General features: G+C 50.7%; 1 protein-coding gene across 8 annotated transcripts in view; it reads right to left on the reverse strand.

Moving 5' to 3' along the window:
• The window catches only part of ARRB1 (arrestin beta 1), a 76,224-nt gene that overhangs the window by 20,241 nt on the left and 43,406 nt on the right, over window positions 1-12,577 (reverse strand). For 5 of the 8 annotated variants that reach the window (XM_040489374.1, XM_040489371.1, XM_040489370.1 and 2 more), the window contains 4 exons: window positions 4,606-4,636; window positions 3,091-3,151; window positions 1,577-1,621; window positions 581-777 (listed from right to left, as the gene is read on the reverse strand). In XM_040489374.1, coding sequence (XP_040345308.1) covers window positions 581-777; window positions 1,577-1,621; window positions 3,091-3,151; window positions 4,606-4,636 — 334 coding nt within the window. Of the gene's footprint in view, window positions 1-580; window positions 778-1,576; window positions 1,622-3,090; window positions 3,152-4,605; window positions 4,637-7,588; window positions 7,881-12,577 lie in introns of those variants that run through there. The other 3 variants (XM_040489373.1, XM_040489377.1, XM_040489376.1) reach the window with 3 other exon arrangements.

Consider the following 12,577-nt stretch of genomic DNA (forward strand, 5'->3'; position numbering starts at 1 on the left):
TGTTTTAATTCCGTGTTTAATTCCCACCAGGTTGGTGATGGTTTGTCACACGGCTACAGGAAACCAATACATCTACCATGGAGAGGATGACTGTTTCCTCTTTCCTGCTCTAACCTCCCAGCAAGCCAGGGGATTTCACTGAATCACAGAATCGGAGTCTGAGAAACAGGAGATTTGAAAATCCAGCATCTGGGAGTCTTCCCATTCAGCAAAGTGGCAGAGCAGGGAAATCACTATGTGCCACCCCTGGTTTGTGAGCTGGGCTGAAGCCGGGCCATGTGGGCAGCTGGTCTGAGGGAGGAGACAGTCTTGTAACAACTCAGGGGCGAGAAAGGGCTCCTTCTTTCTCTACAGTCTCTCCCCACCCCACTCTCTCCCGCCAATGACCTGGACACAGGAGGGTCCAAGGAGTAGCCCAGAGGTAAGGTGCCGCCCCTGGTGGTGGCCAGAGAAGAGACACTTACCAGGTAGTGTAAGTGACAGTGCCCCAGGTCCCAACGTGCACTGAGAAACTGAGTGCCATGGAGCTGCCGCCCCAGCTGCCCCCATGTGCCTGCCCAGAGGGCTGGCGGTCCCTAACCTCAAAGGTGAAAGGGTAGGCGTGCTCGCCCAGCTTCTTGATGAGGCGCTCCTGCAGCCGTGTCAGGGGCTTCTTGTCCTCAGGGGCCGGCGGGAAGGACTGCACGTTGGCCACAAACAGGTCCTTGCGAAAGGTCAGGCCCAGGACATCCAGGTCCTCCCGGCCATAGCGGAAGGCGCAGGTCAGTGTCACATAGACTGTGGGAGCAGGGGGCGCTGAGGACGGGCCCAGGAGGGCAGCGAGCAAGCCCCCCAGAGCACCAGCTGCGCCCTGGGATCGGCCCAGCTGGAGCTCATAGGTCTGTCCCGAAGCTCCTGTGGGGAGGGCTGTGCTGCCCTTGGGATGGGGGTACTGGGTACCTGGGAGAGTCATTCGGGCCTGGCCCCTGGGAGGAGGTGGGGGCTGACTGCTGGACCAGCTCTGTCCTTCCCCACCCCCCACTCTGGCCAGCGGAAGTGAGGAGGAGCACAGGAGACTGACAGGGTTGGTGAGGGCTGGCACAGGCTGGCAGGACGGGGAGGGTGGGGCCGGGGAAGGGACTGGCTGGAGAGAGCAGAGGGAGGGGGAAACAAGGGCTGGGTGGTATCTGGAAGGCACGGGGTCTTGTCCCAGCCCAACCCCCACCCAGCGTCTCCCTTGGACAAACCCTTCATCTCCCTGGGATTCCCTTTTCTCTCCTGTAATGAGACCCTAACTCCTGCCCTGGTGGGCAGCCCCAGCCTTGCAGCAGTCATGATATACTGATGTTGAGAGTGCTCAGGGCACTGAAAAGGTTCTCCCAAAATGGGCCTAAGTGGGCCGCCCCAGGCCAGAGGAGGCCAGGGCACCTGCTCTGATGCTTGTTGGAACTGTAAAGGGAAGAGCCAGGGGGGCTGGGCAGGGAAGGGCCGTAAAATTAGTTGATGTCCTGCCCGGGACTCAGGGAAGCCCTGGGCTAGAAGTCGGTGGGGAACAGGAGGCCCCTTGACGGGCTGGAGGTGGGGACCACCACCTCACCTCTCCTCTCCTTGAGATACTCAGGATCCACCAGGACCACACCATCTGGAAGAAGGACACAGAGTGAGCACACCCTCCCAACTTGACCTCTCACATTCCTGAGCCCCAAACACCACGCCAAACCCAAACCCAACCTTCTGTCTGCTGGGTATCATGAGAGAAATGGGGAGGCCTGCACCTAGGGGACAGCACTACCATGTCCCAACCCCTGCCCTCAGGCCGGCCTTACAGATCCAGTTGGTAGCCTGGGGCACGCTACCTCTCTGCTTCTTCTCTGTTAATAAGACTGACGATGTGGGTCCGAGACCCCTACGATCAGGTATACTTCAGAATTGAGAGGTTCCGAACTGTGGAAAGGCCCCATGGTACACCTTCCATATGTTCTGTAATACCCTCTGCAGGATCTGGGGCCCCATGATCAAACCCCTTAACACCTCAGCAGGGAAACATGGATATTTTCATCAAGAGGCTAACGTGTAAAGAGCTCCCTATGGGTTCAGGTCAGGTTTTGCGTCTAAGTGAATCCCACGTCAACCGTATGAGCAAGTTTAGATTTCCAGAGTTTCTTGGACTTGGGATTTGCAGATCGGGACTTGTGATCCTGTAGGACCAAACTCACAGGGCTCCTGCGAAGACTAAGTGAGTTGATATGTTTAAAGGGTTAGTTGGTGCCTGGCTCATGCGATACCACGGAAAATGTCCCATGGCCTGGCCCTGACCCAGTAGAGTCCAGCTGGACACAAAGGACATTTTCTCTGCACAGAACCCCAAGAAGCCAGAAACTCTGGCTCAGGGGTCACCTCCTTGCCTGGCATTCCTGGTCAAACTTGACTCAACCATACGCATACCCACTGAGCAAGAAAATTCTCTCTCCCCAACTCTAGCCCACTGCCACCCTCCCCCGACGCTGCCTTACAGCAATCTCTCTGGCAATCTCAGAGGCCACATCTGGAAGTGAGTGCCAGAGGGCTCCTGGTCCTATCCTGGTCCTGGGCAGGTCCAAGGGATACCTGGCCAGGGGATGCCCACCCCATTCCAGAACCTGCCGGGCATCTCCCCTCCTTTTCCTATGGGTATTCCCTCTGTGCCTGAGCACCAGGGACTCCGTAAACAAATCAGCGGAGAGGGCACTCCCCCAACCAGAGGTTTCAGTCAGGGAAGGCTTCTTGGGGGAGGGAAGCGGGAGCCAGGACTTAAAGGTGTCTGGCGTGTAAGAAGCCTTATACTGAGTGGCGGCTGCTATCGTCATCGTCAGGCCACCCTCCCTGCTTCTCCCCTCAACCCGCCCACACTTTCCCCTCACATGGTCCTCACTGAAGGGAACGGGGCTGCTCGGTAAATGTGGTCAATGTTTGCCAACTGACACAGGAAACCGCTTACACCCTGTTCTTGAAACCAGGCCCCTCTGGAGACCTGAGAGCTATTCCTAGGTGGCTCTAACAAACCCTCTCTAGAAGCGACCGGATCGGCCCCACCTTCCCCCGCCTTCCTCCCTGGCCTCTGCAGGGACTCACCGACAGGGTCCACGAGGTCGATGTGGTCCACAAAGTCCCGCTTTCCCAGATACACAGTGAGCTGGGGAAGATAAGCATGGGGGGTATCAGCAGCTGTGGGCCTGGGGGACACATCCCTGAAAAGCCACTGGCCCTTGCTCTGGAGGAGAACCTGGGAGCTGCCGGTGAAACACCTACACCCATCCATCCTTAACACACATTAAAGTCCTAACTGGACTTGGACCCGAGCTCCAGCCCTAATATCAACAAACCCTTGTACAATTTTGAAAGTACCTGTTTATCCTAAACCCCTATGAAGAAGTTGTCAGTGTTCCTGGTTTATAGATGAGAACACTGAGGACGGCACACCAGACGCACCAGCCCCCTTGATGGTCTGTGGCCTGCAACCTCGCAAGCTCCAGGCCCTTCTCCTCTCCTTAGGCCAGACCAGTCGTCCTAAAATGCAAATCTAATGATGCCACTCCTGTCTGAAAACCCTCTAATGGCTCCCAGGGCCCAGAGGTAAGATGACAAATGGGTTTCATTCCAAATGCCAACTCTGATAGATGGGGGCTGCCTGGGGCTCTGGGTGGAGAAGGACTCCAAGGCGGAATCCTGGCTCAGCAGGAAAGGGTGAGCAGTGACTGGCGATGTCTGCTGTGGGCACGAAGGGAGACATGGGAGCACACGTGGTACTATCTGCCAGCCCAGGAGTCCGGACTCCTGAGCCCTACAACCTGTCCCACCTTGGCTCCCGCTCCCCCTGCCTCCCTCCTGGCACTCAGATTCAACTGCTGTTCATTCCCCCACGCTCCCTGTGAGTTACGTTCATGCCTACAATGCCCTTTTTCACCCTGTCTTGCCTGGAAGACAAGGCATCCCTTTTAGAGAAGCCATCCCTGACTTCCCAGGCTGGGTCCCGTGGCCCCTGGGCATCACTTTATCCCACACCTGCCATTTCCTATTGAAAGGACCGGTTTCTGTGCCTGCCTCCCCCATCTGACCGTGAGTGGCGCGGGGTGTGCCTTATTTGTCTTGGAACACCCTAGCCCAGTCCCCGCTGGCTTGGCCTGCACCCGACAAGGAATGATGTCAGTAATGTCTACTTGCTGAACTGAAAGGAAAGCAGGATGGAGCCTGCAGCCTGTGGGAAGAAAGAAAGCAGGACAGACCCTGGGAGCTTCCCTGGATAACTAGGTGATGGCAGGGTTCAATAAAGAGGCTGCAAGCACCTCTCACACCAGGGGAATCAGTGCCCCCGAGGCCCTTGACGCTTAGTCTAATTATCACACTCACACTGAAGTCTATGATAGGCTGTATCTCAAACCAGAGCAGTGGCTCCCTAAAGTCCGGGGGAGTTGAACTACCCCCCGCAGACAGAAAAGTTTCCTGAAAGGCCCCTCTCCCTGAGGTGGATAGCTCCTAAGGACAGACCGGGGAGTGTGGGGTCCTGCATGGGCAACAGAAGTGGCCAAGGCAGGACAAGCATTTGGGGCCAGGGAGGAGCTGGGGCGCGGCTGTCACAGACTCACTCACCTTTCCATTTGGGCTGGCCTTCTTGAACACCCTGCGGACAGAAAGCAAGAGAAAGCCAGGATTAGCGCATCCCACCAGGGGAAGGCTCCTGCGGGCCTTCCCTGGGCAGGACAGAGGGCAAGGGCCTGGAGGGCTTTCCAGGCACCATCCAAGCCTTGAAAGCCAGAACAGCGTCTGGCATAATCAGATCCCAGCACCTCCGGCGCCCACCCAAACCTCCCTTATTGCCGTCACAGCTTTTGTTGGATCTGGCCATGGCCCCTCGGCCTCCTCCTCACGCAGCAGGCTGAGGAAGTCTCTAAAGATATGTCACAGAATACCACTCACTTGCTCCAAGTCCTCCCAGCTCAGGCAGAGGAAAAGCTTCTGTGTGTGGTGTCCCTGCCTCCTTTACCCTTGGGCTCACCTCCCACTCTCCCCCACCCCTCCATTCACACTGCCTCCAACACACCAGGGTGGGGCCTGCCTCAGGGCCTTTGCTCTGACAGTCCACTCCCCCGGGGCATGGTCCCCACAACAGATCTGCTTGCCAGCCCCATGCCTTTCTGTGACGTGGCTTCACCTCTCACCTCCTCTCCTCCTCTGGCTCTATTTTCTTTCCCACAGCACTCACCACTGGCTAACCTACTACACGAGCGACTTGTTAATTTACGCTTGTCTGCACTGCTAACATGTCAGGTCCACGAGGCAGAGGTCTGGGGTCTTTCTTCTCCACTGAAATATCCTGACCTGAGCGTCTAGAACAGCGTCCCTGGTAGGTGTTTAATAAATCTGTGTTCATGCATGGCAGGTAGCAAGCACTCAACAAATATTAATAGAGTGAGTAAATGAATGAATGAGTGAAGGAATCAAATGAAAAACTGAGGCCCAGGAAAGGTAGGAGATGTTCCCATGGCCACACAGCAGAGCACTGGATATGTATCAGGCAGACCCGCGGCCCCCAACCCTTGCAAAGTGCTTGCTGGGCCTTCTAGAGCACACTGTGGTCCCCATCAGCGCCCCCACCCCATCCTCTCTCCCCGCTGGGCCTGGGAGCTTGAGACCCCCTCACCTAGCCCCCATCATCTAGCCCCAGAATTGCTCACAACACTGTTGGGAGGAGAGAAGAAAAATGAAAGAGGCAGAGCCTCAGAGACTAGAGAAGGTGTTGGAGGAGGAAGCAGGGAGGGAGGGGAGGAGGGAGAGGAGGGGAGAGGGATGCTGTCCTGCAGGCATGAAAATAACAGATGGAACGAGAGATGAAAAAACACACAAACGAACACAAAGACAAACTCACAAACAGAGCAATGGAGTGGAGGGATGGAGCAGGCCCACAAGAGGCCCAGAAGGATCCACACAACCCACATGGGTCCCCAGGGGCAGGGGGCGCAGCAGGTATCCAGGGCAAGGCAGGGTGAGGCTCACCAGTGCCACAGTGACAGTTGCTCCTCCCAGGGGGGTGTCAGGGGGTGGCCCTGTGCTGCCTCCACAGCACCCCCTCCAACTTCTGGGGCCCAAGGGACCACAGACAGGTCTGAGCCTGGCTTGTAAGGAGGGCCTGGTGCATCTCTCCCCCACCTCCCCTGGTTCTGGGCTTTTCTCCTCCTTATAAATATTTAGCAGTGTTTGGAGTGTGAAAATGCCACAGTCAGCTGGGGTGTAATAGTTGCTAAAGTGAGAAAAAATACAGATCACATGGTTTGAACCAGCAGCAGCTCCCAAGTGGACCTGCGGAGGAGACCAGAGAAGGGCCACAGGGCCACAGGGACCCCCAGCTGCTTTCAGAAACCTCAGTCTAACTCTCAAGAGCCTGGGGTCTGACAGAAAGGAGAGATCACAAATGCCTGAGTTATAACTGAATCAGGAAATAACTGAGTCAGGGAAGGCCATTCTAGTGATCCTTGAGAGGGCCAAGGGGCACCCTCACCACGGGAGGGGACTGAGGGCCAGGCTGGGAGGAGTGACAGTCAAGAAGGGAGGCACGGAAAGAGAAAGGGCAGTAAGACAGAGCTAGCATTTGTTGAGTGCCTACTTGTTTCTTACAACACACTGTGAAATGGGCATTATAACTCCCACTTTACTGATAATGAACTCGAGGTTCAGAGACATCTGATCATTTGTCCGGGAACACACAGCAAGCAAGAGGCTAGTCAGGATTCAGACCCGATTCCATCTGCGTCTAGACGCTGGGCCCTTTATAGCCAACACTGCTGCTTTCCTAAAGCAAGTGTTTTTCATCAGCTTTGAGGAAAAGCAGAAAAGAGGAGAAATGAGAACTGGGGAGGGGAGGGGAGGGGGAAGAGACGAAAGGGTGAGTAAGGATCAAGAAGGAGAACGAGGGCAACAAGGGCGGGAAACGTGGCCAGTGGTGGGGAATGTCCCGATAACTCAATCAGTCCCTGGGGCCACCTGCTCAGGAAGCTGGGACTCTGACGGTTTCTTCAAACAACAACAGCAGCTTCCCATACCCTGAGCACCTGTTCCGCCCTAGTCGTGCCTCTGAGTATTTTTCCCAGAACACTGCTGACCACTCAACAATCCCATTTCAGAGATGAGGAAATTCAGGCTCTGAGAGGTGAACTCTGTCTCCAAAATCCACATCCTTGCCACTCTGCTGCCCAGCCAAGCCCTCCGTGAAACAACCCACCGGCTTCCTGACCCCACCCCGGGGTGGGGAGGGGGGGTGCTTCCAGTTCACCGGGCCCTGCCCTTGTGCAGCACCATATGGATGGCTTCTGCCGGTCTACTGCGAAGCGCAAGCACAAAATGTGCAAGACCGTGGTCAAAACCAAACTTCCGGATTGTGGAATGGCTGGCTCTGCCTCACCCCTGAGACCCAGCCATGCCCCGCCAGCCTGATTCTCAGAGTCAAAGCTGGGTCTCCTAAGAGAAATACCAGTGGTGTCCTCGCTAATTAAAGCTCACTGGAGACAAAGAACAGAAACCCAACAAGGGTGGCTGGAGGAAAGGAGGAGGGAGTATGAGAAGGAGACAAAAATCTCACGGGAAAGATGCGCAGGCAGAACGCAGGAGTGCTGGAGTCAGGAACGGGGAAGCCATCAGCCCTTGAGGCGGTTGCTCTCTCTCCACCTCTCCCCCTGGGGCTGCATGTTCTCACGCTGCTCTCCGGTCGGCTGCTCCATGGTCTCTGGGGACCAACTCTCTCCGCTTACTCAGGGCTTTTCTGCTCCTCCATCATTTTGGCTTGCATGTGGCTCTCACTCCGACCCTGTTTCTACTCTGCCTCTCGCTCAGCTTCTCACTGTTAACTGGCTGAATGGCCCAATTCCAAATTCCCAGGAAAGGAATCTGATTGATCAGCTTGAGTCAGGTGCCCCATGCCCGGACCAATCAGCTCTGTCTAGGGTGTGTCATGTGTTCCACGAGGCTTGAGCAGAGGAGGGCTTATAGAGCGGTGTTTTACGAATCGGGGGTCACAACCTATTAGCTGATAATGAAATCAACTTAAAGAGTTGCCACCAGCACTTACAGAATAGAAGATAAAAGCATGAGACACAGATAACAAGGGTGTAGTAGATATTACTATATTTACCAATATTCCATTTCCCTCTAAGGCTGGGCAAATTTCTCCAGCCCTGTGAAATTAGACATGCCCATGTGGCTTGCTCTGGCCAATGAGATAGGACTAGAAGTGCCCCCATGTCACTTCCGGGCAGAAGCATTTAAGGGCTAGTGCGTGTATTAGTTTTCTGTGGAGCCTGTAACAAGTGACCACAAATTTAGTGGCTTAAAACAACATATACTTAGCTTACAGCTTTGTAGTTCGGAGGTTCAAAATGTACCCCACTGGGTTAAAATCAAGATGTTGGCTGGGCCACATTCTTTTCCGGAGACTCCAGGGCTGAATCTCTCTCCTCACCCTTTCCAGCCTCTGGAGACCACCCACATTTGTCTCACGGCCTCTTCCTCCGTCTTCAAGGCCAACAGCAGCAGGTTGCATTCTTATTATATTGCCTCATTCTGACCTCTTCTGCCCCCCTTCTTCTATTTTTAAAGACCTTTATGAATACATTTGACTCCCTAATTTAAGGTGAACTGGTTTAGCAACCTTAATTCCATCTGCATCCATAATTTCCCTTTTGCCAGGATTTATAACATGTTCAAAGATGTCAAGCATTAATATGTAGAAATACTTGGGGAGCCATTTCTTCTGCCTGCCCTGCCCTCCTTCCACTGCCGCTGAAACCAGCAATGAGTGGATTCTGTCAACTAAATACCAGGGCTCTCCTGGTACATGATAGGTGTGTAACATGACAGAAAAAGAAAGCTCTCGCACCGCTAAGAAATGGGTGCTGTTTGTTACTGCACTTCTCTGGGCTGATACAAAAAGTATTATTTAGTGAAACTTTCATTTTAGGTCAGCTGAGTTAACAATGTTAGATGAATTTCATGTTGCAAATGTTTTAATTTTTTAACCCACTGTTCTAGAGAAACACGTCTAAAATGAACATGTTCTATCAATGCCTGTGCAGTTGGTTGGATCCTGTTTCCTGATTTAATTCCCTCAGGCTGGTGCTACCACGCAGGGAGGCAGGTCAGCTCTCTAGTAACCAGCACGCTGGCTTTTCCAATGAGTCCCACTCCCTACCTGCAGCATGGGATACTTGCTGATCAATTTTAATATTCTGCTGCCCTTCTGGGAGCCACCTGTCCTCCCAGTGTCCATTTGTGCCTGCGCCATGAAGGTACCAGAACAAAGTACTTTCCATGATAGATTACCCAAAAACCAACAGTTTTTGGTACAGCCAAACAATGGAATATTACATAGCACTGAAATTATTCTTGCATTTTGTAACACAGGGAAGTGCCTATGATAGAATATTAAGCAGAATAAGTCAGGATTCAAAACAATATATCTGGCATGAGCTCAACCCTATACTCAATAAATACCAAAAGAAACAATGGGAAGACTTAATGTTAAGGTGGCAATACTTCCAAAATTGATCCACAGATTTAGTGCAATCCCTCTTAAAATCTCAGCCGGACTTTTTTTTTTTTTTTCCAGAAATGAACAGGCTGGCCCTAAAATTCATGTGGAAATGCAAAAGCCCAGAATAGCCAAAACAATCTTGAAAAAACAAAATAGAATAAAGTCGGAGGACTCACACTCCCAACTTCAAAAGTCACTACAAAGCTACAGTAATCAAAAGTGTGTGATGTTGGCATAACGATAGACACATAAATCAATGGAACAGAATTGAAAGTCTAGAAATAAACCCATATATTTATGGTCAATTGATTTTTGACACAGGAGCCAAGACAAGTCAATGGGGGGAAAAACGCAAAGCAGTCTTTCAACAAATGATGCAGGGACAACTATATATCCACATGAAAGAATAAAATAAAGTTAGACCCCCCCCCCACCTCACACCATATATAAAAATTAACTCAAAATGGATCAAAGCCCTTAATGTAAGAGTTATAACTGTGCAACTCTTAGAAGAAAACTTAAGTGTAAATCAACATGACCTTGGATCAAGCAATGATAACCTTAGATATGACACCAAAAGCATAGGCAACTTACAAAAAAGAGATAAACTTGCTTTTATTGAAACTAAAACCTTCTAAGCTTCAAAGGCCACTATCAAGAAAGTGAAAAGACAGCGCCTAGAATAGACAAGATATTCTCAAATCATGTATCTGATAAGGGTTTAGTATGCAGGATACATAAAAACCCTATTATAATTCAACAATAAACAGGCAAATAATCCAATTAAAAATGGGCAGGGGCACCCAGGTGGCTCAGTCGGTTAAGTGACCGGCTCAGGTCATGATCTCACAATTCGTGAGTTTGAGCCCCACCTCGGGCTCTGAATTGAAAGTACAGAGCCTGCATTGGATCCTCTGTCTCCCTCTCTCTCTGCCCCTACCCAGCTCCCACTGTCTCCCACTCTCTTGAAAATAAACAAACGTTAGATTTTTTAAAATTAAAAAAAAAAAAAGGGCAATGGATTGGAATAGACCTTTTTCCAAAGAGGATATAACAAGTGGCCAATAAGCACATGCAAAGATGTTCAACATTATTAGTCACCGGAGAAATGCAAATCAAAGTCACTTCACACCCACTATGATACCTACAATCCAAAAGAAGACAGTAACAGTGTTATCAAGGATGTGGAGAAACTGAAACCCTCCTCATGCATCGTTGGTGGTAATGCAACACGGTGGGATCACTTTGGAAAACAGTTTGGCAGTTTCTCTGAAAGTGAAACACAGTTACCATATGACCCAGCAATTCGATCCCTAGGTACATACCTGAAAGAATAGAAAATAGATGCCCACACAAAAACTAGTGCAGAAATGTTCGTAGCACACACTGTTCGTAACAGTCATAAAGGGTGAGGAAGAAAATCAAATGTCCAGCAATTGATGAATGTATTTTTAATGTGGTATATCCATACAAAGAAATATTATTTAGCTATAAAAGGAGATAGCATACAGATTCCTGCTACAACATGGACAAACCTCAAAAACATGTCACATGAAAGAAGTCAGACACAAAAGACCACCTATTTGTGTGGTTCCATTTACAGGAAATGTCCAGAACAGACAAGCACATACAGACAGAAAGCGGATCAGTGGTTGCCGGGGTTGGTGTGAGGGGGGAATGAGGAGTGGCAGCTAATGGGTATGGGGTTTCTCTTTGGGGTGATGAAAATGTCCTGAAATTAGGGGCGCCTGGGTGGCTCAGTCAGTTAAGCATCTAACTCTTGATTTTGGCTCAGGTCATGATCTCATGGTGTGAAGTGGCCAAGCCCCAAGGCACTGGCTCTGGGCCGATAGCGTGGAGCCTGCTTGGGATTCTCTCTCATTCCCTCTCGGCTCCTCCCCTGCACATGCATGTGTGAGCTTGCTCTTGCTCTCTCTCTCTCTCTTTCTCGCCCAAAATAGACATTTTTAAAATGTCCTGCAATTAGACAGTTGTTCAATCTTGTGAATATACTAAAAACCACACCACTACATTTTATGCAAAAATTCGGAATATGATGGTATATAAATTAATTATATGTCAATTAAAAAATAATACTAAAACAAACCCCTGAAAATAAATGAAAAGAAAGGAAATGTGCCTAAATATTAACAGGGGTTGAAGGAGACTCCCTCCACCCACCAACCCACTCCTTGATACATCTTATTTTTCTATGTTGTATAATAAGCATAAATTACTTTGCAAAGACGCCAGGTTTTCCCTAACAAGATATGTGTCAGGTCTTGGTGAAAGAAGAGGCTGGAAAAAAAAAAAAACAAAAAAACATTGCTAGTAAAGTAGAGAAATATGGATCCTATTACTCTGAATCCTTTGATGTTAGAGTCTCTCCTTCTGCAATTTTACAATCCAGAGTCCATAAATCTGTGATATGATCCCTCCCAGGCCTGCTGTGCTGTCTTCTGCTCAGCTATTTCTTTCTCCAGGAAGCCTTCCCTGACTCCCTCTAAGTCCCACACCCAGTGGGGAGTCACAGCATCTCCCACACTTTGTGATGGTTTGTTTGCTCACTTTCTGCTTCACTTAACATGAATGAGAGCACAGATCTCATTTGCGTTATTGACACTGGATCCCCAGGGCACAGCATGGTTCTTGGAGCACAGTAGGGGCTCTGTAAATAAATATGGGTTGAATGTTGCTGAATGAACAAATGCTCTAAGAGAAAACTGTCAACAGTGAGGATGGAGAAGGTTTAAAAAGATGGTGGTTGGTGATGATCCTTTGCTCTAGGTGAGCAGACTCTAGAGATTTCTTCTTCTGTCTATACTTCTCTTTGGCTGTCAGGATCAATGGGCACCAGGCTTAGAAAATGCTTCACAGGGGCAGTGTCCCAGCCCCCGTCAGGCTGAGTCAGGAATACAACCGATATATCTAAAATGGGCCCCTGCTCAGCTTTGATAAAGTTCTCCCACTTACCACTCACCTACCTACATTCACACTGCCCCTACTACTGCCAGGCTCTGGGGGCACTAAGGTGAACAATTC

Source organism: Herpailurus yagouaroundi, unplaced genomic scaffold (assembly GCF_014898765.1).
Source record: "Herpailurus yagouaroundi ecotype Mexico unplaced genomic scaffold, PumYag 180, whole genome shotgun sequence".
Lineage (NCBI taxonomy): Eukaryota > Metazoa > Chordata > Mammalia > Carnivora > Felidae > Herpailurus > Herpailurus yagouaroundi.